The sequence below is a fragment of the Thunnus thynnus genome, chromosome 3 (genome assembly GCF_963924715.1).
Source record: "Thunnus thynnus chromosome 3, fThuThy2.1, whole genome shotgun sequence".
NCBI classification, from domain to species: domain Eukaryota; kingdom Metazoa; phylum Chordata; class Actinopteri; order Scombriformes; family Scombridae; genus Thunnus; species Thunnus thynnus.
In genome coordinates this window covers 29,910,810-29,932,078 of record NC_089519.1, presented here as the reverse complement: position 1 = coordinate 29,932,078, position 21,269 = coordinate 29,910,810, and the positions used below count along the sequence as shown (strand labels likewise).

General features: G+C 39.3%; 1 protein-coding gene across 1 annotated transcript; it reads right to left on the bottom strand.

Moving 5' to 3' along the window:
* Positions 1–898: 898 nt before the first annotated feature.
* Positions 899–20,916, bottom strand: micall2b (mical-like 2b). The gene is made up of 16 exons (XM_067585300.1): positions 20,582–20,916; positions 17,120–17,168; positions 14,190–14,331; positions 13,906–14,093; positions 13,484–13,611; positions 12,564–13,286; positions 12,193–12,380; positions 10,639–10,702; positions 9,974–10,119; positions 9,797–9,861; positions 8,687–8,807; positions 8,466–8,568; positions 7,058–7,131; positions 6,868–6,982; positions 5,277–5,323; positions 899–2,750 (listed from the first exon to the last, which is right to left on the bottom strand). The coding sequence occupies exons 1-16, from the start codon at positions 20,722–20,724 to the stop codon at positions 2,671–2,673; spliced, it is 2,376 nt and encodes a 791-aa protein (XP_067441401.1). The 5' UTR covers positions 20,725–20,916; the 3' UTR covers positions 899–2,670.
* Between the last annotated feature and the right edge of the window lie 353 nt (positions 20,917–21,269).

The following is a 21,269-nucleotide window of genomic DNA, read 5'->3' as shown; positions in this document are numbered from 1 at the left end:
AAAAAAAACCTTTAATGGGGAAAAAATGAGGGAAACCTCAGGAAGAACTTGTGAATACATAAATAAAACTGACTTGATGCTGGCTACGTACAGTTCGATGAATACTCCCTTTCCTCACTTCCAAAGTTTGGAGGGTTTTTACAGTCGCTTCTGTAACGGTCAACTGCAAAAACTAAAGAAGTTTTTTATTGACTGTCAATCTTCACATTCAGTGATCAGGAATCTGTTGGATTCTCAGGATTCTGTTTTTATTGTCTGACAAAAAGAAAATGTTAAATGTTAATAGCGGCATGTGTATTATGTAACAGGTTTTAACTGAAGTGATGACAGACTGAGTTGGAAGTGACAGAAGGTTGAGGTGAGGTCTGCAAAATGAAGGCCAGGATGAAAACCCAGAGCAAGAACTTTGTCTCTTTTAGAATAAAATCAGTCTGTGTGTGTGTCTGTCATTCTGTGTCTGGTTTGGATCTTTAGTCTATTTGTCAGCTGCACAGATCAAAGACCTGAAGGTTTCCAGCTCTGATGGGAGCTCCGTTGACATGAAAAGGCTCATGCTGCCTCCTAGTGTCAGTACAGAAAAAATGCATCATCACTGCAGCCTGTTAGTTGTTTTAAATAACCAATGATAAACTCTGCTTGGGCCAACTATGATTACATTTTTGAAAATTATAAGCTAAAATACAAGCTTTGATTAAAAGTCATCATGACATTAGCTACAACACGTTTAAGTAAGTAAATGAAAATATACCCTCAGATATACGACTGAACCACCGACACTCCTGCAAAGAGCTGCTCAGAAGAAGAACTGTAATAATTTAGGAGCCTAAGTACTGATTACATTCAAGTTGTGTACATTATTCTATTTTCATTTGGGTAAATGTCACTCCAGAGCACCATGTTGGATTAACAATATCTTTTATTAAAATGAGAGTAAAGATATTACAGTTCTTTATTAAAAATCCAGACCAGTTTCTCCATTTAATGATCAAATCCTCGTAAGATCCAACTTTACACAATAAACACAGCTGAGAAATGGGGAAATAAAAGGAACATTAACATACAGTATATACAATGTTAAATTATGTGTATTACCAAGCAGGTGTGTTGAAATTGATCAGCTTGGTAAAAAACACACACACAAAAAGTTGCTTCAGTGCCTCTGCAAAAAAATGACTTAATGACACAAATAATATCTCATTATGACACAAATCCTAAACAATTAATTCAGCTAAGAAATATTAGAAACATGTACAAATCCAGATCCAATATGGATCGCTTTTTGCATTCCCGAGACTCACAGCTTTCACTTAAAACACTTGTGAATCTCACCATACAAACCAGATTTAACCTTTCCTCTAGTCAACCGTAAAAACACAAACTACTGCAACACACTCAAGTACAACATGAGTAGACAAGAAAATAAAACAGCTGAAAATAAAAAGGGCCAAAGCGTGATATCCTGTGAGCACCAGATATGAATTAACTCATTATGAATGTACTCGGTTGAGAATTATATCTGTGTATATATATATATATTGTAAAGAAAATCTAAACTCAAATGTCCACTTATTAAAGATTCAATCCATTTCCTTTCATCCTTTAAGGATCGTTGTCTCTGAATGAAGACCACAATAAGTAGGTGAAAGCTCTGAATTATTAGTAAGTGGCTTTTGATTCTCTGCAGGTTCTGTGTCCACATGTCAGTGTGGATCCTTTCAAACAAAACTGAAGAAGTGATAATTCCTTTGTGTATTATTTGATTTAAATACTTTTTAGAGGTCTGAAGAGGTAAAATTATACATAACTAACAGGAAACGAGGAAATTAACATAGTTTTGTGTTACAGAAATACGTTTTTCTGTTTTCCTATCCAGTTAAACATCTCACAACCTCTTGAAGGGTCCTGAGTTTAACTCGCCGGGTTGGGAACCATTATTTTTGTTTTTTAAATGGCGAACTTCAACAGAATAGTCTGAGTGGCGTATTCGCCCCAGCCAGAAAAAGTACACAAAGAGAGACATTTGAGATTAAAAGAAAAAGTGCAGTTCAACATGTACAAAAACAACAACAACAGGGTCAGAAACAAGGTCACTAATGACTTGTAGTCCGAACCAAAAGGAGGACCAGAGAGCAGGAACCAGCTGTTTGACCTCTGTAGCGGGTCTTGTACTGTAACTCATATTAGCATCAATGTTACTGTTTACAACCAACATTTCAATAAGAAGCACGAGGAAGAGTTATTGGGAGGAAGCGAGAGTGTGTGTCTGTGTGAGTATTAAGTAGACAGATTAAGACTAGAAGAGGATTAAAATTTACAACTGGAGCACTGAACCCAATCACATCAGCGCTGGTGTGTCATTAACCCCTCAACGTCATCTCCCTGTGTGTGTGTGTGTGTGTGTGTGTGTGTGTGTGTGTGTGTGTGTGTGTGTGTGTGTGTGGCACCGGCAGGCAGGAGTCACGTCAGATCTTGAGTGATGCAGTCGACAGAGGGAAGGGCATTTTTCTAAAAGCGCTGAGAATGACTCTATCACACACAAACATACACACACACACTATCCATGACATCCCATGAATCACTGACATTAAAGACGACGACGAGAGCTGTTAAAAAAAAAAAAAAAAAAAAAACATCAAAGAAAGCGATCAGCACTGTGTTTTCTGATGAGCATCATCCCTCCTTCTTGTTCCCCCAGCCGCCGAACAGTTTGGACATCGGAGACTTTTTCTTCGGCTTGTCTTTCTTCAAGTCTGAGAGACAGAAAGAGGTAAGAGGAAAAGTCAGATTTTAAAAAGTAGCATTTGCAACACAAACACTAGTTTAGCTGATTTAAGGTTTGTTTTACTTAGAGGCTGCAACTAACGATTGCTTTCATCAGTAATTAATCTGTAGTCGTTTGGTCTATAAAATGTAAGAAAATGGTGAAAAATGTCAATCACTGTATCCAAAAGCTTGTTTTGTCCCGACCAACAGTCCACAAGCAAAGATATTCAGTTTACTGTCATAGATGACTAAAGAAACCAGGAAATATTCACATTTGAGATCCTGGAAAGAGAGATTTTGCAAATTTTCTTCTTAAAAAAAATGACAAAACGATTACTTGATAATGAAAATAAAAATAGGCAACTAATCGATTAATCATTGCAGCTCTACTTAGAAGGACTCTGACACATGATTATGAGACTGTTTGAGTTCCAACTGTTAGAACGACATCTTAGTGTATAAACACTCTTGGTTGCTGTTACGACCCAACTGACAACCAATCAAGTAACATGAGTTACTTTTTAATATCGTTCATGTTTTGGTTCAGTCTCACTACTCTCATCAATGTCATTTCCAGCCACAGCAAGCAGCAGTTTTCTTTGAATCTGCACCACTACTGCCCCCAGGCCGCCCTCATAGGAAAAAAACGACAGTATAGGTGTAAAATTCAGGTCAGCAAACATGACCTATAGTTACATTTACGCCATCTAGTGGCCGTAGGAATTATGACAAAGGGAAGTGATGCAGTTCAGATCACGTCAATATAATGTGACTTCACAAGATGATTTTGCCTTTTCCCGTTTCCAACCGTGAGTCGGGACATTTTTTTAAAAGCTGCAACATTATGGTGTTTACTGTTGCCATGACATGATAACTTTAAGGAAGTATAAATTACATTTCAAGTGATAATTTTAACCCAAACAATGATCTTTCCCAAACTCTAACCAGACCTTAACCACAGCGCTGTCACACCATAAAACATTGTTATTTTTTAACAGTGATTTGTAACAGTTACTGTGGCCGTTAGATGGCGTAAACGTAACTATAGGTAGTTTTTGCCGGCCTGAATTTTAGACCTATATTGTTGTTTTTTTATGAGGATGTGTTCACTGCCCCGCACCAAACTATACACACACTCAAAGTTAGCGACTAGCTGGTGAACATGTGGAGCATTTAGCAGCTGAAAAGCCAGATGTTTTCCTTCAGGAGCTGGTGGAGAACAAAAACAGAGCTAAAATGAGATTGAAACACCACTCCAGATTAATGCCAATATTTCTCCCTCTCTGCTGAATATGTAGCCAAACGAGCCGCAGGGTAGCTTGCTAACATGTGAAGTGTGTGTAATTTCTAGCATCTTATGGCCAAGTGACCAAAAAACAAACCCCCAACAATTTAATGCAGCAATTAATGTACGATTAACTATTGCCAAATTAACTATGATTGTTTTTTTTATTTTATTTCAGGCAAATAAATAGAGGTTTACTGCAACAACAACAAAAATGTGTGTAGTTAGTCATTAATTATGGGTTATGCTCTCACTGCAGAAGCGCTATCCACTGAAACCAACATGAAAATAACAAAGAGGGCGACATTTTCTCTTGAGTGCATTATTCTCTATATATTAATACACTTCTGCGTGAGTTATTGTGCTTAAATTACAGGCAAAAAATATGTTAACAGTGTTAAAAAGTTGTGCTTAAAGTTAGTTTTTAGTCAGTCAGTAATCATGAAGTCTTTTTTTCAAAAGTGAGAGTTCACAAAGCACTGTTGCTATGGTTACATGCAGTTTAATGTACCGACAGTTAAACTTATTGTGATTTTAACACCTGCCAGCCAATCAGACAGTGAACAGTTTCCAATGCCATAGTTAAATAAGTATATATGTTATTTGAAATGTGATACAACATGTGTGTAAACTATCACACACACAACGGTACTCAGAGTGGGAATGAACTGTGAAACTTTGGCATTAACTTTATGAATACATTAAATTGAAATGGCTAGTCTTTAGCCCACAGTCGGCATTCGCTCGCTGTAACATTACGACCTTTTGCTGAAGTTCAATAAATCTCCTCAATTTCAGCCCTGTTTTCCCGGTCATGAATTGCAAATGAAGCCGGTTTTTAACTATATTCTATCAGAGGGTCAAATTAACCGGCTACATTATCCATTTGTCTAATAGGAACGGCGTGGACAAAAAGAGGGGGAGCATTTTGTTTGATGCTTTTTCCATTAACAGTCATTAGATCAAATGAGATGAAAACATCGCCCAGTGGCACCCTTAAAAATGCAGCACAGGCTCACACACACACACACACACACACACACACACACACACACTTTCATAAACCACAATGACAATTCTATCTACTTCAATTAGAGGCGTCCATGATGGAAATCCTCAATTGGGTAATTTATAAGCCAACTAAGTTGCAGTGACTCCGGGGTTGTGATGACTAATGAACAGAGTGGAGGGGGGTCAGACGGCCTGTGGAGGTGGTGGAGATACTCACTGAAATTCATCATCATCTTGTTTAGCTGCTCATCCTCCTCTTCCTCCCTGAGAAAATAAATCGAGAACATACAAAAAAAAAAGTGAACACAGATTAACAATGGTACATGCACGCATATATGTCAATAAATACAGTGCAATCCATAGGTATTAAGTCAGGGACTCTTCTCTATAATCCAGAACATTGGATTTAGAATAAAAAAATGACAATGGAGGTTAAAGTGCTGACTCTCAGCTTTAATTTGAGGGTGTTAACATCCACATCACATTAACGGTGTAGAAATTGTAGCCCTTTCTAAATATATCTCCTCCAGTTTTAGGTGACAGAAAATTATACACATAAAGCTGCGAAAACCTACATTTATTTTACCAGATCAGAGTTAAAAGGAGTGAATATTGGACTTAGTTTGACACATGGACAGGAACACAGCTCCAAATGAATGCTAATGTTGCTCTGTGTCTGCAGGATGTTTAAATAAGCTAAAGACGTTCGCCATGACAACTTTATATTGTGATAATATGTCAATGTTGTGTTTACAGCTCATTGCACTTCCCCCAAGTGGCCAAAATGACAATTTTGGTAGCTTTTGAAAAGACTTTGGAGACTTTCAACCTTCAGTCTGGTCTTCAGCAAGAGAAACACACGATCAGTTGGACTGAGGTCATGTGACTGTTGTGGCCAGTATGTTGCCTGTATGCAAGAGTTGCAAGAACATTTTCATATTTTTATCCTAAACCTCTCTCTTTTTTTCTCTGCAAGGTCTGATTGCACTAGTGTTAAAAGTCAGATTCAACAAACTCTCTTAACTGCCCCCAATGTCATGTAAATCGCACGTTTCAGCCTGATGAATATCACCTGTTCATGAGTAGGTGCGCGTTCGTGAGATTTGTCATCAGCATAATCAAATGTCCATATAAGGCTACATTTATTTTAACCATCTGGATCCCTTTCAGCAAGGTAGCAATGACGGGAGCCGGGCGAAGGGATGTGACAGTCACAGAAACATTAGATGAGAGACTATTACAGCCTACAGTAGGTGATGTTACACTGTCGGGTGCAACAGAAGATGAAACTGGACAGAGACCTGCAGAAACCCTCAGACAGCTGTTCAAAAACAACTACTGAAATGGAAAAGTTGCTGCGCCAAAATATGCCAATAAAAATCATAAAATCTAAAAAAGCCTCTCAGTAAATTGGCAGCCATGGTGATGATGATAATATGGTGAACGGAAATTTAAAGTTTGTTTTAGTTGTATATTTTAAATTAAAGTCAAACAAGGCTGTTACTCTCTGTTCAGGACTCGTACGACAGGTCTGGACTGCTCATAAATTTCGTTTGTACCTTAGATAAAAGTCTAAGTACGAGAAAATTGATGAATGCCACTAATTATCTCAAATAAATCGTACCTGCCTCTTAAAAACTAATCTGTGTGTATGAATGGTTGCATGAGGCTCAATATCCTGCTGTACTGCTCTAAAACAAGGGGACCAAGTATAAAAAGGGCTACAACAGTGGACACCCTTAAACCCTGAATGTCGTGTACTGTACACATCTGTCTGAAAACCAACAAAACATCTGTTGTGAACACACCTGAGTCTGTCCTCATCCAGACCCTCTACGATAGCGTTTCTGTCATTGACGATCTCCATCAGCTTGGCCATCAACTGCTCCTCTCTCTTCCGGTCCCAGGATGTTTTCAAATGTTCTGCACAGACACAAACACTCTTTAGTCTCAGTTTGTCTTTCTGTTTCATGTTATGTTGTCTCCTAAAACCCTCACCTGGTTTGTCCATCAGTCTCCTGAGCTCCTGCTCAACACTGGGCTGCTGCTCCTCCAGGTCCTGGGTTTTTCCTCTACACATAAAAAAAACATAAAAACACAAAAAAAATATTATCATTTGCTACTCTCACCTAGAAGGATGTGTTTTTAGTCGTGTTTGTCTGTTAGTAAGAAATCCCAGAAATTACATAAAACACTAAAATTACATTTTGTGGAGAGTTAAGGAACTGGTTAGTTTTGGTGTTGATGGCACCATTTATGAAACACTTTACTGAGGAAACATTCTTGATTATTGGATTCTTTGGTCCGACACATAACCGATTACACAGAATTTGCACAATTCTGAATATGTGCCAAACTTTTTTTCAACACTCCTACAAACTTAATCTAGTTTTTGACATTAAATATTTTGTCACACTTGATATGCTGTTTTTTTTCATAAGCAGTCAGCACAACCCTCCACGTTTTTTAACACTTAAGAGTCCTTTTCTTCCCCCCTGGTAAACTTATTGAAGCTTAAAACCCACAGTCAGCCATTCAAGTCACACAAATTTCCCGTTGTCTATATGTTATAAACCTATTAATTGCATCTACTGTAAAATGATTCAATAGAGCTATGATGGGATGGGGAAATCAATAACTGTGTACTTCTCATGGAGCCAAGTTGAAAACTATTTTTGTCCAGTAAATTTCTGACATTTCTTTCTTTTCAACAGTTTGTTGGAGTCGGCTTGGACGCTTCAGTAGCTCTTAATGACATTTACATCTGATGTGAATTCCCAGTTAAAGTTAAAGCCAAATTCTTGTAGACAAACTGCCACAATTTATAATAAACACAGTGCAAATCTAACTAAATTTATCTGACATGACCACAACTCTAAGCTACAAAAGCTGATGGTTTTCCACTTTTAAGCGGCACATGATGAATTTAAATGGCTATAACTCTGTGGTCATGAGTCTAACTCACCTGTACAAAGTCCTACTATACCCAGAATTTAGATATTTTCTAAAAATCTGCATTATTGTCTAAGACTGTTTCTTCTGTAAATCTGGATTCAAATGCAGATCAAAAACTAAAGTTAATTGTACTATTAAAATAACAAATTCTGCAGTTTGTGGCCTCGGTGGAAGTACAGTATTAGCAAAGCGTCTTCTAAATTAACATAAAATTATGAAAGGAATATTGAATAACTGCAGTACACGTGAGCTTTTAGGCAGCATCCTGCTCCTCACTTCTCTGTCCGCTGCAGCCTGCGGGGGGCGAGCTGCCATGTTCCAGGACGCGCCGCTGGGAATTCAAACTGTCAACCTTCTGGCCACAAGTCTGTTTCACTAATCGCTAAATAGTGGCATGCCTCTTCTCTAAGTGCGTTCATGTGTGTGTGTGTCTGTGTGTGTGTGTACTCACATGTAGACCAGTTCAGACTCCCGGCGCATGGCCACCTGCTTGTTCCTGATCAAGTTGAACCACTCAACCATGAGCTCATCCATGAGAGAGTCATCTTCACCGTCTGACACACAAAACACACACAGTTAATCCCACGTACACTCCTTAATAAATCTGCCTCTTTTTCACTCCTGACTAAAGAGGAGGTTCATACTGTACGTGTGTGTGTGTGTTTATCTCACCTTCTTCGCTGCTGCGGAGCTTCATCTCCAGCTCAACTCCTCTCTTTTCCAACTCGTTCAAATTATCTTCAATCTCCTGAAGCTCCTTTATGATGTCTTCTTTGGGAATGTAGTCTTGCTTCTACAGATGTAACACAAACATTAAATGAAGGCTGTAAACTTAGAGAGACATTACAGATACATAGAGGTGAATTTAACCCAGTGATCCCAGTGCTTTTAATAAATCACATCCTTAAATTCCATCTAAGGCTGCAACTAATGATTATTTATTTTGATTAACTAACCAGAGCACAATATCTGCAACAAAAGTTAAAAGCCCCAAAGGGTTATGTAAAGAACGATCTGTATGGGATGGAGGTCTGAGGAGGATACAGTTATGTTGAGTGAATGCTAGAACTTGACTGCATTACTCCAAAAAAAGAACAAATTTTAATCATCAATATTGCCTCTCTGCAGTAGATGAAATGAACTTGTCCACTTTTATTAAAAATACCGGGAGGAATTTTTCTTTTAATTATGACAGACAGATACAAGAGGATTATAAACTGGTTCTTTTTGGCTGCTCTGAAGATGCTTTCAAAGAACTGGAAATCTGTTTGGCCGCCTTCTTTCAAAACACTTTTAAAACAAAATGACTTTCTTATTTGACAAAACTGGCTCTGGTGAAACCATTTTTAATTTTATGGAATATAAACCCCAACAAGGACTGTGAAAGTACCATATTTTTCCTGGTTCCTGCTTATTTTTGTTATGATTGTGAATATTCAAGGCGATTTGACTGCTGCGTTTTTTATTTTATTTTTCTGTTTTTACTGTGTGGGTTTGGGTGGAAGGATCTATTGTTTGCTTCATTGCATTAGATACTTTAAAAGTATAATAAAATAATAAAATTGTAAAAGAAAAAAAATGAAAAAAGGGGTTCAGTCTAAAAATTATATGACAATCACATTACAGAAGCTGAAATCAACATAAGTTTGGCAACTTTAATTGATAAATTACTTTAAATTATTGAAGGATTATTAGATTTGTTAATTAATTTCTATCTATCTTTTAGTACTATTCTGATTTTAACAAAACAAGAAACACAGAACCACCCTTCTGATTCAGTACCTTGGAGACCTTTGACTCTGACTTGCTGCCGTTAGCGGCCGCCTCCGTCTGACCGTTCAGTAAGACTGAGAAAGATGAAAGGTGTAAAATTAATATGCAGAAAGGCAACAACAAAGACAAAAGTTGAAGAAAACCTGAAACTAGAAAGCATTACAATACAGGACACTGCGCTCTTACCCTTCGATGCCGGTGGAGTGACGGTGATGCTAAAGCTGGGAAGATGAGAGGAGGAGGAAGAAGGCCCGACAGGAAGCTCTGAAGTCTGGGACTTTCCAGCTCCGTTAGCCCATGGTTTAGCAGAGGACTGTGAAGAACCAGCGGGTCTGCAGATGGACAGAGGATGGGCAGAAAACAAGAGAGAGAGAGACTGAATTTAATTGTTTCATTGGCAGTTTATCTTCTGCTCCAATTAATCCCCTTTCTTCCTCACTACAGTCCTTTGTTTTGATTCATGAGAGCGAGAGGAAAGGTCATCTGGAGAAAAGAACTCTGAGCTCTGAGCATATGTTGCACCACGGAGGACCCTAGCCGTTCTTGACACCATTTGGGGCTCACATGCATGTGGCGGAAGGGGAGAGACTGAAGGATCTGACTACAAATGATGGTTGAGCCATTTGGACGAGCAGCAGGTACAGGCTTCCTGTGGGAGGAATGGCTGGATAGATGGATGGATGAAGGACTGGATCAGAGGATGGATGGATGGACAGGACATCAGGGGGGAAAACAAGCACTCGTTCATCTAACACTTGAAATTGAGAATTCAGCTAGTAAAAGGCTAAGAAATAACCAGAAACATTGAATATGATGACAAAACAGGACAAGTCAAACAAAATAAATCTTACTTTGTTTCTTTGCCAATAGGTTTGAGTTTGGACCTCCAGTCGCCAGGAGACTCGTTTTCTGATGCTGTTGAGAACAAAGAAATTAATTGAAACTTTAGTGTCACCTACTATCCAAAGTCAGTTCATATTGTTACTGTTTTGTGATGAAGAGATGATGTTTGCTACCAACAGCAAGGCCAAACACCCAGAAGAGAACAATATGACCTACTAAAGGTCCACATTAACTGCAACCTGCTGTGTGTTTTGATCCATTTTCCTCTTAGACCACATTTATAAATGACGTCTGTAAAACTTTTAACATAGAGCTCCATTCTCGACCTTTCTCAACTCTATGCATAACAAAACAATCTAAACTCAAGATCCGCTTAGTAGCTTTTTGGAGATTCCCATCACATCTCACAATCCTCTTTATGTACAGTGTAGTATGTGTAGAAGAAGACCATGAGATGCAGCTGAAAGCTCCAAACCTTTGAGCTTTGATTATTTTGTTGCACACATCTGTAAAACTGTTGACAGGGCAACTTGAACTGCAAACAATGTCGGTTTCTGCTCTACAGTGTGGTATTTTTAGACCATGAATTTTTGTAAAACTTTGGCTATTTTTATGTGGATGACATCATTTCAGTGGAAAAGTGTGAGTAGAGGTGGTCGGGAAGAGACGCAGATGCACATGTGCAGTCTGACACACAACATGGAAGTAAACAAAGAAGGAAAGAATTTCTGAAAGAAGAAACAAACTTTTCATTGGAACGAACGGGCATCATGTTGACATCCAGTATCCAGTTCTTATAATACATATAACCAGTACACATAACCAGTATACATAACCAGTGCTCTCAATGAATCTGATTAGCCACAGAAAGTAACGCACAAGTCTGTTATGATGTCCTTTATGTTACTGGTCCCACTGCGGCTGTTTTTCATTAGTTTCCTGATTCCTGCTGAGGTGAGTTGTGTCATTTTACATCAGATTAGTTTATTCTTAGCAGGCTGAAGCCTTTGATCAGGATGTAACATTAGACTTTCCTGAGTGTATGTGAAGTTATAATTGTGAGCTGTTACGGTAGATTTAAGTCTCTATATTGTTGTTTATTATATCTTCACATTTGTCACTAGTATAAAGAAAGGCTGAGCAACAATGAAATATCGTTTATCACTGAGTTGTTTTGATCTTATTGTCATTCTACAAATTTCTGTTGTCAAAATGAATGATTATGTAAATAAAAACTTAACTTCTGATGTTTTTGTTTTACACATATGAAGAGTTTGGTTTCATGTAATGCAGATCAGTGAAATACAGATCATTGTTTAAAGATAAGTTCGTTTGGTTTTTTTTAGATTGATTTTGATTAAGATTCTAGACTGATTCTGCTTATGTTTTATATATCGATATAATATATTTATTCATATTGTGATAAAGATTTCAACCATATTGCACAAGTGCACAGGATTTTGTAAAGAAAGCACTGCCAGCATTTTCTCATACACATCACATCACACACACAAACAAAAACATGCTCTACAGCAGACCACACACAAGTGTTTCTGTTTAACCTGAAGTGTTGGGTGACAGGGTGCCGGGCTTTGAGCCTCCTCTGTCTGGAGATCTGGCTCTGAGTCCGCTCCTGTTCGGGGTGTCTGGCGCAGGCTGCAGGTCATCGAGGATCGACCGGTCCACTTTCAGCTTCACCCTCCCTCTGACACCTTCTGTCTCCCTCTTAGGGGTCTCGACTTGAGAAGGTCTGAATAGAGGTGATGAAGTATTATTAGATACCCTTCTTCACCAGTAGAGGTCAGGCTAAAGCAAGATTTAAAGTCTTGTCATGTCTGAGTGTGTGTGTGTGTGTGTGTGTGTGTATGTGTGTATGTGTGTGTGTGTATGTGTGTATGTGTGTGTGTGTATGTGTGTGTGCGTTGTTCCTTACTTGTCGGTTTTCTTCAGCGCTACAGTCGTCCACGCTGGTTTACTGTTGTTGTTCTCCTCGGTCACTTTCTTAGAGATGATGGCTGCCGCTGCTGCTTTCTTCTTACTACTCTCGCTGTCTTCCTGTTTCAAATCCACCTTTACGCCCACAACAGCTGCTTTGGCTCTTTCACCTTTATCCAAACTCACATTCATTTCCTTTCTGGCAACACCAGGAACATTTACAACCACAGTCACAGCTTGACCTGCTGTGGCTTCCTGGGTCTTACTAGTCACATTTAAACCTCTGTTTATTTCCACGTTCTTGGTCGCAGTCTTGCTTTCTTCATTGTTAGATGTGTTGTCTGATTGGAAGAATTTGAGCTTGGACTGCAGTGTCTTCGCCGCCGTGGTTGAGGTTCGAGGCGCAGGGGTGGGCCTGGTGTTGATAGAGGCGGTTGTAGTGACGGTGTCGTTGCAGGTCGTCCGTGGCGCTGTGGGTTTGGAGACCGAAGCCGTCGGACTCTCTTTAGCAGGTGAGAGGATACTTGAAGCAGGCCGGGAAGCAGACGAGGTGGAAAAAGTGCTGGAGAAGGTGGGAGGAGTGCTGAGTTTCTCCGTCATCCATGCAGGTCTGGAGGGTGTAGTGGTGGGAGCGGTAGTGTTGGTTTTGGTGAAGTCTGGTTGAGGAGTGTTTTTGGGTAAATCTCGGAGAGGTGCACTTGTGTTTGCAGGTGACAATAACCTGAAAGACAGAAACCTTTCAGTTTGACTTCAAAATATTTCACAGCAAGAATCTGCCAAAGTATGATGGGGATTTTAGAGATTCTGGTTTTATCTTACACTGGAATTGGTTTTAACTGTTTTTAAAGTCTAATGATTTTATGATTTGCCAGTTTTAATTTACTGTCTTGATTGTTGTCTCATTTGTAAGTTCCTTACTTTGCACAGTTCCTGTGATAGAGCTTCCCGTCCACCAGATGTCGCTGCACCAAGTGAACGTGCTTGTTACAGGACACACACTTATTACTCAGAGTGCCTGTCTGATTGGATTTCTCAACCAGCACGTCCTAGAGGAAGAGAAAAGAGGTTTCATCAGGTGGAAATGTCAACTTTGTTTATGACGCGTAACTGATTGGAGGCAATGTGGGTTTTTCTGTTTGTTGTGTCATGAAACTTGAATGTGACGGATCTTTTTAGCCATTTAGGTCAACTTTTAACATATTTGGCTTGATGAATTTCAACACTCCGGGTTAGTAAAGTCATTTCAAAAAGCAAGAATTTTTTACACTTTCTACAAACTTGGAAAAACAAACTCATAACTCTGTGATGCTTGTGCAGATTACTCAGGCAGCAGAGTTTACCTGCGTGGCAATTCTGCTTTGTTTTGGGGAGTGAGAGGGTTTTGTGATGTTAGAGAAGCGAGGAGGGCTGTTCTCTCTAGCAGGCCTCGACGAGGGGAACACCTTAGCGGACACCGGCTCGTTCTTCTTCCCAGCCGGTTCATCTGTGGGGCCGTCGGCAGGCCGCTTTATACCTCCCATACCGCCAACTGCAGCAAACAAGCAGACACACAGAGACATGAACAGATGAGATGAGGAAAGAGGAACAGAGGCAGAGACCAACAAAGACAGACACTGATACTCACTCGGGGAGCGTCCGTGGAAGTAGTTGTAGTACTGAGAGACGTATGTCAGGATACTGAGGCGGTCAGGAATCTTGAGAGCCACCATGTCTTCCGCATCCAACAGAGCAGGAATTCCCAACTGCTCTTCTGCAACCTTGAACGCCTGCAAATAACATCGACTTTATCCAACAAAACAGAGGAAGCTCACGGTGCAATTTTAAGATTCTAGGCTGACTGGCCAAAAAATGAAAACACACAGATAAAAATCACTTCAAAAGCAGTTTGTCTGACTTTGCGAAAACCTTGAAGAAAAACTCTGCACCGTAACACACCTCAGACATGAGAGATGAGAGCTTCAGTGTCCCAGAACAAGTTTTACATTTGTTGACTGAACCTTTATTTTACCCTCTTCATAGTTCCTCTCTTTGTTACTATACTTCCACCGCAGCTGAACAGGGAAACATTGACTGAGGAATCACAAAGAGGGGATTCAACGCTAAAAAAAGACTGTAAATGTGGCGGATATTCACTTGATATGACTAACTCAGACTGCTGAAGCCTCATATAAGCTTCAGATAAACTCTTAAATGCATTTTTGCAGAGAAAGACTGTGTGGACACACTGTGGATTTTGGCCCCCATCACTTGTAAGCGCATTTGAAGGGGATTTGAATAGCCAGTATGAACATGAGGAATGATCAGTGTTCATTTGGGCACCTCACTGTTGTTTGAGGAAAGACTTTTAAAAATTGTCAATCTATCCTTTAAATAAAAACTTTCCTTTTCTGAGATGACCACAGATTAAATCTACACCTCAAGAGAGAGTAAATGAGTCAGGAATTTCCCAACTGGACTCGCATTCAGCTATTCCAAGGAAGCAGAAAAAAACAACAAGCCGTGGCAGGCCAAGGAGCACGAGAGGCATAACTTAATCAGTAATCTGATGATCAAGGGAGCCGTAAAATCAATGTTTACTTTAGCTGTGCCCTATGCCCCTTTCATCGCACGCAGTTTATGTCGTTTTATTGAAACCTGCCTGTTGTTTCAGGTAAAACTCAGAACAGTGTTTTACTCGGTTAAAAAGAACAGAAGTGTGTTGTGTTAAGCTATTGTCAGTCCCAGAGCTCTAAGTCCAATAATGAAGCTCCAGAGAGAAAATGAAAGTAAAGAATGCAACCGAGGAGCCAAAGTCAAAGTGCCCAGATTGAAACACTCTGAGTTTGGCAATGACTTCTCCTCTCAGCTATGTTTTAACAGTGACGCTCTTTGATTTAGAAAATTCCCTATTAGCAAACATCAAGTGGTGCTGATGTAACATCCAGAGCCAACACACATGTAGAAACCATTTAGTGCTGCAACTAAATACTTTTTAATTATCAATAAATCAGTTGATTATTTTTAAATCAGTTAGTCTATAAAATGTCAGAAAAGTAAAAATCACAATTTCCCGGAGACCACACTGGCGTCTCCGAATCGCAGGTTTTTCCAACCAACAATCAAAAACTCAAAGATGTTTAGTATTACAAAGTAATATTAAGTCAAGGTCCACTTGCTTGCTTTTTGTGGAGCTTTCAACCACATCTCAGTCTTCATCATCATCATCATCATCATCATCATCATCATCTGTTATCATGAAACCAATGTTCCACACCGAGGTCACATATGGATAAATGAGTCATCTTAAACTCAATGCTGATGAAGACTGTCATGCAGATGAAAACCCTAGAAAAACCTAGTAAGTGGACCTTGGATTATTAGGATTATTTTGTCAAAACACTATCTCCAAAGTCAAGAGTGAGCTTTCACCATTAAATTACAATTATATAAATATTATTGTGTTGGCGCCAAATGCTTTCTTTATGAATTCTTTACTTCTTCTTTCCTGATCTAAACCAACAAACATTCCTAACTTTGGACCATATCTTATTCTATTTAACAGTGATGCATTTGCACAGTTTGGTGTATTTTGTTAAAGTGGCTGTAATCAATGTTTTTTATGTGAACAATGTATCATATGATGATGTGTAATCATCATATGACAGGCATCACTCATAGTGATGAACGTGGTGATGAACCTACAGAGAATTAACACCCAACTCTGCAGCTCCCTTCGTCTTTACACAGCTTTATAGCGAGTTTCAGCTCATTGTTTAGCTGTCCGGCTGCAACTTTATTGTTTTGGTTCACTCTCACAGCTCTCATAATGTTGTTTTTGGCCGCAGTAAGCAGTCGTTTTCAGAGAAAAAGCTCTAAAATCTCACTGAACACTACCTCAGCACCAAATAGCAAACAGACACAGTTAGCTGTAGACTAGCAGGTGAACATAGTGGAGCATTTAGTAGCTAAAGAGCCAGATATTTCTCTCAGGAGTGGGTGGAGACCAAAACTGGAGCTAAAAGAGAATGAATATTTACGTTCATCAAGCGGCCAGGAACACAACTCCAAATGAATGATAATGTTGTTCTGTAACTGCTGGATGTGTAAATAAGCAACTGTTTGCTAACAAGTTCAACATATCAGCTTAAAAAGGTGATGATATATCAATGTTGTGTCCACAACTTGTTTCCGCTGCCCCCAACTGACCAAAAATAAATCAGTTCATGCAGGTTTAAATGAAAGAAAGGTTAAAACATGTTTATATTCCCCAGACTATGATAGAGAAAAAAGTTATTGTTTTGGCATTGGTACTGAAACTCTGGTTTATTATTCGCACCAATATTGAACTTTCAAACATTTCCTACCCCAAATTATAATAGCTGGTGATTTGTTTCTGTCCATCGACTGTTTTAATCAACTAATTTTCTCAGGATTTAAATAACTCTTGAATAAGATGCAGATGAGATCAATCCCTTTACGGATTAAGAGGCTTATAAAGGAAACATCTGTCAGAAGAATTGCAAGACATGCAAAACATTTGAATGAGTAAATATGAAGACTTTGAACATGTCTTACCAGTTTGTTGTTCTCATAGACATTTTCCTTATTCAGGGAATCAAAATTTCTGCAACAGAGGATAAACATTAGTAAGAAACACTTGTGATCCAACTTCCCTTCCTCATTCAATTGTTTACAAGCAGTCTAGACCAAACATGTGTTGTTTAGTCATACACAGCCCCCTCAGTTTGACATATGTCACAACACTGACAATGTGATCAATTACACGACAGATGTGGCGTCACTGATCACATGTCTGCAGTGTCATAAGCGCAGAAGTATTACAGAAATCTCAGGCATGAGAGCGCATCACAGGCATGAAAATGTTTATACTGAATGAAGTGGAGCTGAGTTTTAACCAATGTTTAATGCTTTAGTCCATGTAAACATGAAATATGCCGCCATGCTGGTGTGGCTGCGGGTAAAAACTGGAGTGGAAAGAACTGGAATAGCTTTGTCTCTTCTTAAAATGAAACTACTGTCTGTCATGATGACCTTTCTGGAACAATACCAGGCGCCTGTGTGTCAAACTGGCCTAAAGTTCAGTGAGAGATGGCGACTCATGTCTTTGGAACATTTAAAAAATTAATCCAGGCGAGGAGAGATCTGATTCAAACCATCTGAAAACACTAAACACTTTACAGCTGTCAACTTAAAATATAAACTATTATTCCCTGATGGAAACTCCCTGCTAGTTATCGAGAAATTCCTGGGAAAGTACAAAGAAGCTGATGTTGTTTATTTTTCCTGGAGAAATACAACAGAGCTCAATTTCCGAAATTTGATTCTGGCTCCAAACTGACTTGTAGAAAAACTGCACAGAGCTGAGATGATTTGCAAATTAACTGATTAGTCAATAAACCTAATATAAACACTAGTTTTGATGATTTATTACTCATTTCAGTCAGTTATTAAGGAACAAAACCAGCTTCTGTGTGAGAATTTGCTGCTTTTCTCTGTTTTATTATCAATGTAAATGTGTAAATGTAAATGTTGGTCAGACGAAGACATCACCTCTGACTCTGAGAACTTTTTCACTGTTTTCTGACTTTTTAATTGACTGAACGATCAATGATTTCATCTAACAAATGATCAAGAGATCAAGTCATGTCAATTGTATAGCATCAGGGGGCAGCAGTGCAACATCCTGTATCCTTAGACCCTCAATTTGAATAAGAAAAAAATAAATAAACAATAGTGGGGAAATAAAATGGATTGATAACATGTAGAAAGAATCTGATCATGACAATATTTAGCTGTCGTCCTAAAACCAGGTGACATCCTTTCCTTTCCTTTCCCTGTTGCGCAGCTACCAAACAAAGCTCTCACGTTTGATTGCAGCTCCAGATTGACGAGGACGATCGACATGAAGACAAACTGGGTGAACAGCAGAGGTAAGAGCATGTTTGATTTACAACACGAGAACAAACAGAGCTGGTTCTACGTCTTTTGGGGAAAGTCCAAATCCAGTCTGTCTCTCACTGAGCTGCTTCAGGGCAGATCTAAGTCAAGTCACAAGTCTTGATAAGCAAATTCAGTCTCTCAGGACTCTGAACACTCAAAATTACATTTCACCATTCCTTTCAAAGCTGTGTTAATATTGTCCTTTACAGCTGAGAGCTTTTTTTCAATGAATAGGCATTAAGATTAAATATGAGAGATGTATGGCTATGTGCCTGTTGCCCTCTTAGTTCTTTTAAAGGTCAAAATGAACACTTTTGCTTTCAGATCTCAAGTCAAGTCTTTAAAGATCCCCTCCAGACATGTTTTAAGACATATAGAAACATACAGCGGTGAATAATAATTTGCATCTGATATGTTTTCACTAAAAAGGCAAATGGTTTCATTTTAAAAAGTCTTGTTTTCTCCAACCATAGTCCAGAATTCAAAGATAATCAGTTTATTATCACATAGGAGTATAAAAAACCAGAATATATTCACATTTGGGACGCTGGAACCAGTGAGTTGTTGCAATTTCTGCAAAGATTCGACAATCAAAATCACTGACAATCATTAATCTGATTGTTGCAGCTCTACATATGATACTTCCTACTTCACTGTAACGTCTGTTCTCAGTACACGTGAACCGGAGGCTTCGGCTTTCCGCATCAAACTAGTTGTGACGTCACAGTTATAGCTCGCAGGAACATGTCTTGAACTCTGAGATTTAAGGTGAGTACAGACAAATGCGAAAACAGCTTCAAACTCTGCACAGTGAAGCTAAAACATCCGAGCGGCGATAAGCAAAACACATTTTTTGAGCGGAGGGGGAACTTTAAGGGGGTCTAATCTCAAGTCCCCCTTGTTGTTTACAGCTCTGCACAGTGTCTTATAAATATTGTGTAATGGGTGTTACAGACATGAGTGAAATGTCCAGTCGCTGATCTGAAAGCTGCACAGACAGATTCAAATCCAGTCCACGTGTAAAAACATGCAGACTCTCTGTATGACGGTTCCCCCTGTGGGCCACTGTGGATGTTAAGTAACACTACATGAAAGTGGATATTGTTTAAAACAATTGAATTGTTAATGTTTAGGTTTGTTCGGTCTAGTTTACATTCCTACACTACAACACATGGAGTGGCAGAAGCTGGACAGTTCATCTGTGACTTTTAGCTAAATATTTTGACCTCTCAGCTGGTTCCCATGCTGTCTCACTGGAAAAACATGGTCTTTTGTGTTACAGCTGACTCATGTTGGATGGAGGTAGGGCTGCAGCTAATGACTATTTTCATTAATGATTAATCTCATGATTACTTTCTCCGTTAGTCAATTAGTTTGGTCTGCAAAATGGTGAAAAATGTTCCCAAATGATCCCAAAGCCCAAAGTGACACCCTCAAATATCTTGTTTTGTCTTGACCAGCAGTCCACAACCCGAATATAGTCAGTTTACTATCATAGAGGACTAAAGAAACTAGAAAATATTCACATTAAAGACGCTTTTCTTCTTTTCTCATGACTCGAAAGAATTATCAACATGGTTGGCTATTATTTTTCTGTCTATCAACTAATCAATTAATCGACTAATCGTTGCAGCTCAGATGGAGGTGTGCACTCTTCAGTCAGCCTGTTGTAGCTCACAGCTTATTGGTTACCGTGACAACAAATTTACTTTAAACACAAATATGTGAATATGTTATTTTCTTTAATGTAATTATAATTTCTATCTTTTTAATCAGTTGAGCTACTCCACAATCTTCCCCTGTCAGCAGCAGAAGTGCTCTACAGACTGAATCCATCAGTCCACAGTTGAGCTCCTCTGCTGCTCCTGTTTTTCCTACAGACCAGTGAGACTCAACTGTTCCCTTTAATAAAGTCCCATTGCAACGTAAATCATAATGAAAGCAGGAGATGTTGTTCCCTAAACAGTTTGTGTTGTAAACAGACTGCAGGTTAAAGTTAAAAGGTTTGTGTCTAAAGAGTCTGAACTGAAAACTTCCTCTCCGTCGTCCAGTCTGCTGGTTTCAGCTGCTACTTACATGAGATCGGGTCTGTGTTTGTGGATGAGGGCGCAGAAAGCCATGCCGTCCCTGAAGGACGTGGTCATGTTGGTGATGGACACATCCCGGTAGCCCTCACACCGGACCCGGCACCACTGCTGCAGCGCCTTCACGGCCGACATCCTGGAGCTCCGAGCCGCACACAAACTGCTGCAGGAGCCGCGAGTCAGTGCAGCAGCGCCGCTTTAACACTCACGGAGCTCGCACCTCCCTCTCCAACCTCCCTGACAGCAAACTTTAGGAACTTTCCACAGCAGCCCGGACACACACTCCGGATCCGGGAAGAATAAGACTGCGGGAATCACCTTCCCTCCGCTGAGAACATGGAAAGAAACTGGATGTGACACCTGTTAAGAAAGGTCGACAGTGACGCGGCATGGGTGGAGTTCAGACCGCCTTTGTGTTGTTTAACTCTCTCCGTGTGTCACACTGGACTACATGCACACACTGAATCACAGGGTCATGAATAAGATGTTTAAATTACCCCACACCCTCATAAAGTCAGTTAATGTTTTCAAATCAGGCTTATGTTTATCTATTTAACTGATTTATTATGTTTTCTATACATTTTATCTCCAAAATACAAGTCTGAAGGCTGTTTCAGTGAATCTTCAACACTGCCAGAAGTAATTAACCCATTAATTTTGATGGATAAATGCTAAATTCC

Coding starts and splice junctions, on each gene's coding strand:
- micall2b (XM_067585300.1), bottom strand. CDS start 20,724: ATGTCGGCCGTGAAGGCGCTGCAGCAGTGGTGCCGGGTCCGGTGTGAG. Junction 14,094..14,189: donor CTTCCACGGACGCTCCCCGA/GTGAGTATCAGT, acceptor TGTTTGCTGCAG/TTGGCGGTATGGGAGGTATA. Junction 13,287..13,483: donor TATCACAGGAACTGTGCAAA/GTAAGGAACTTA, acceptor TCTGTCTTTCAG/GTTATTGTCACCTGCAAACA.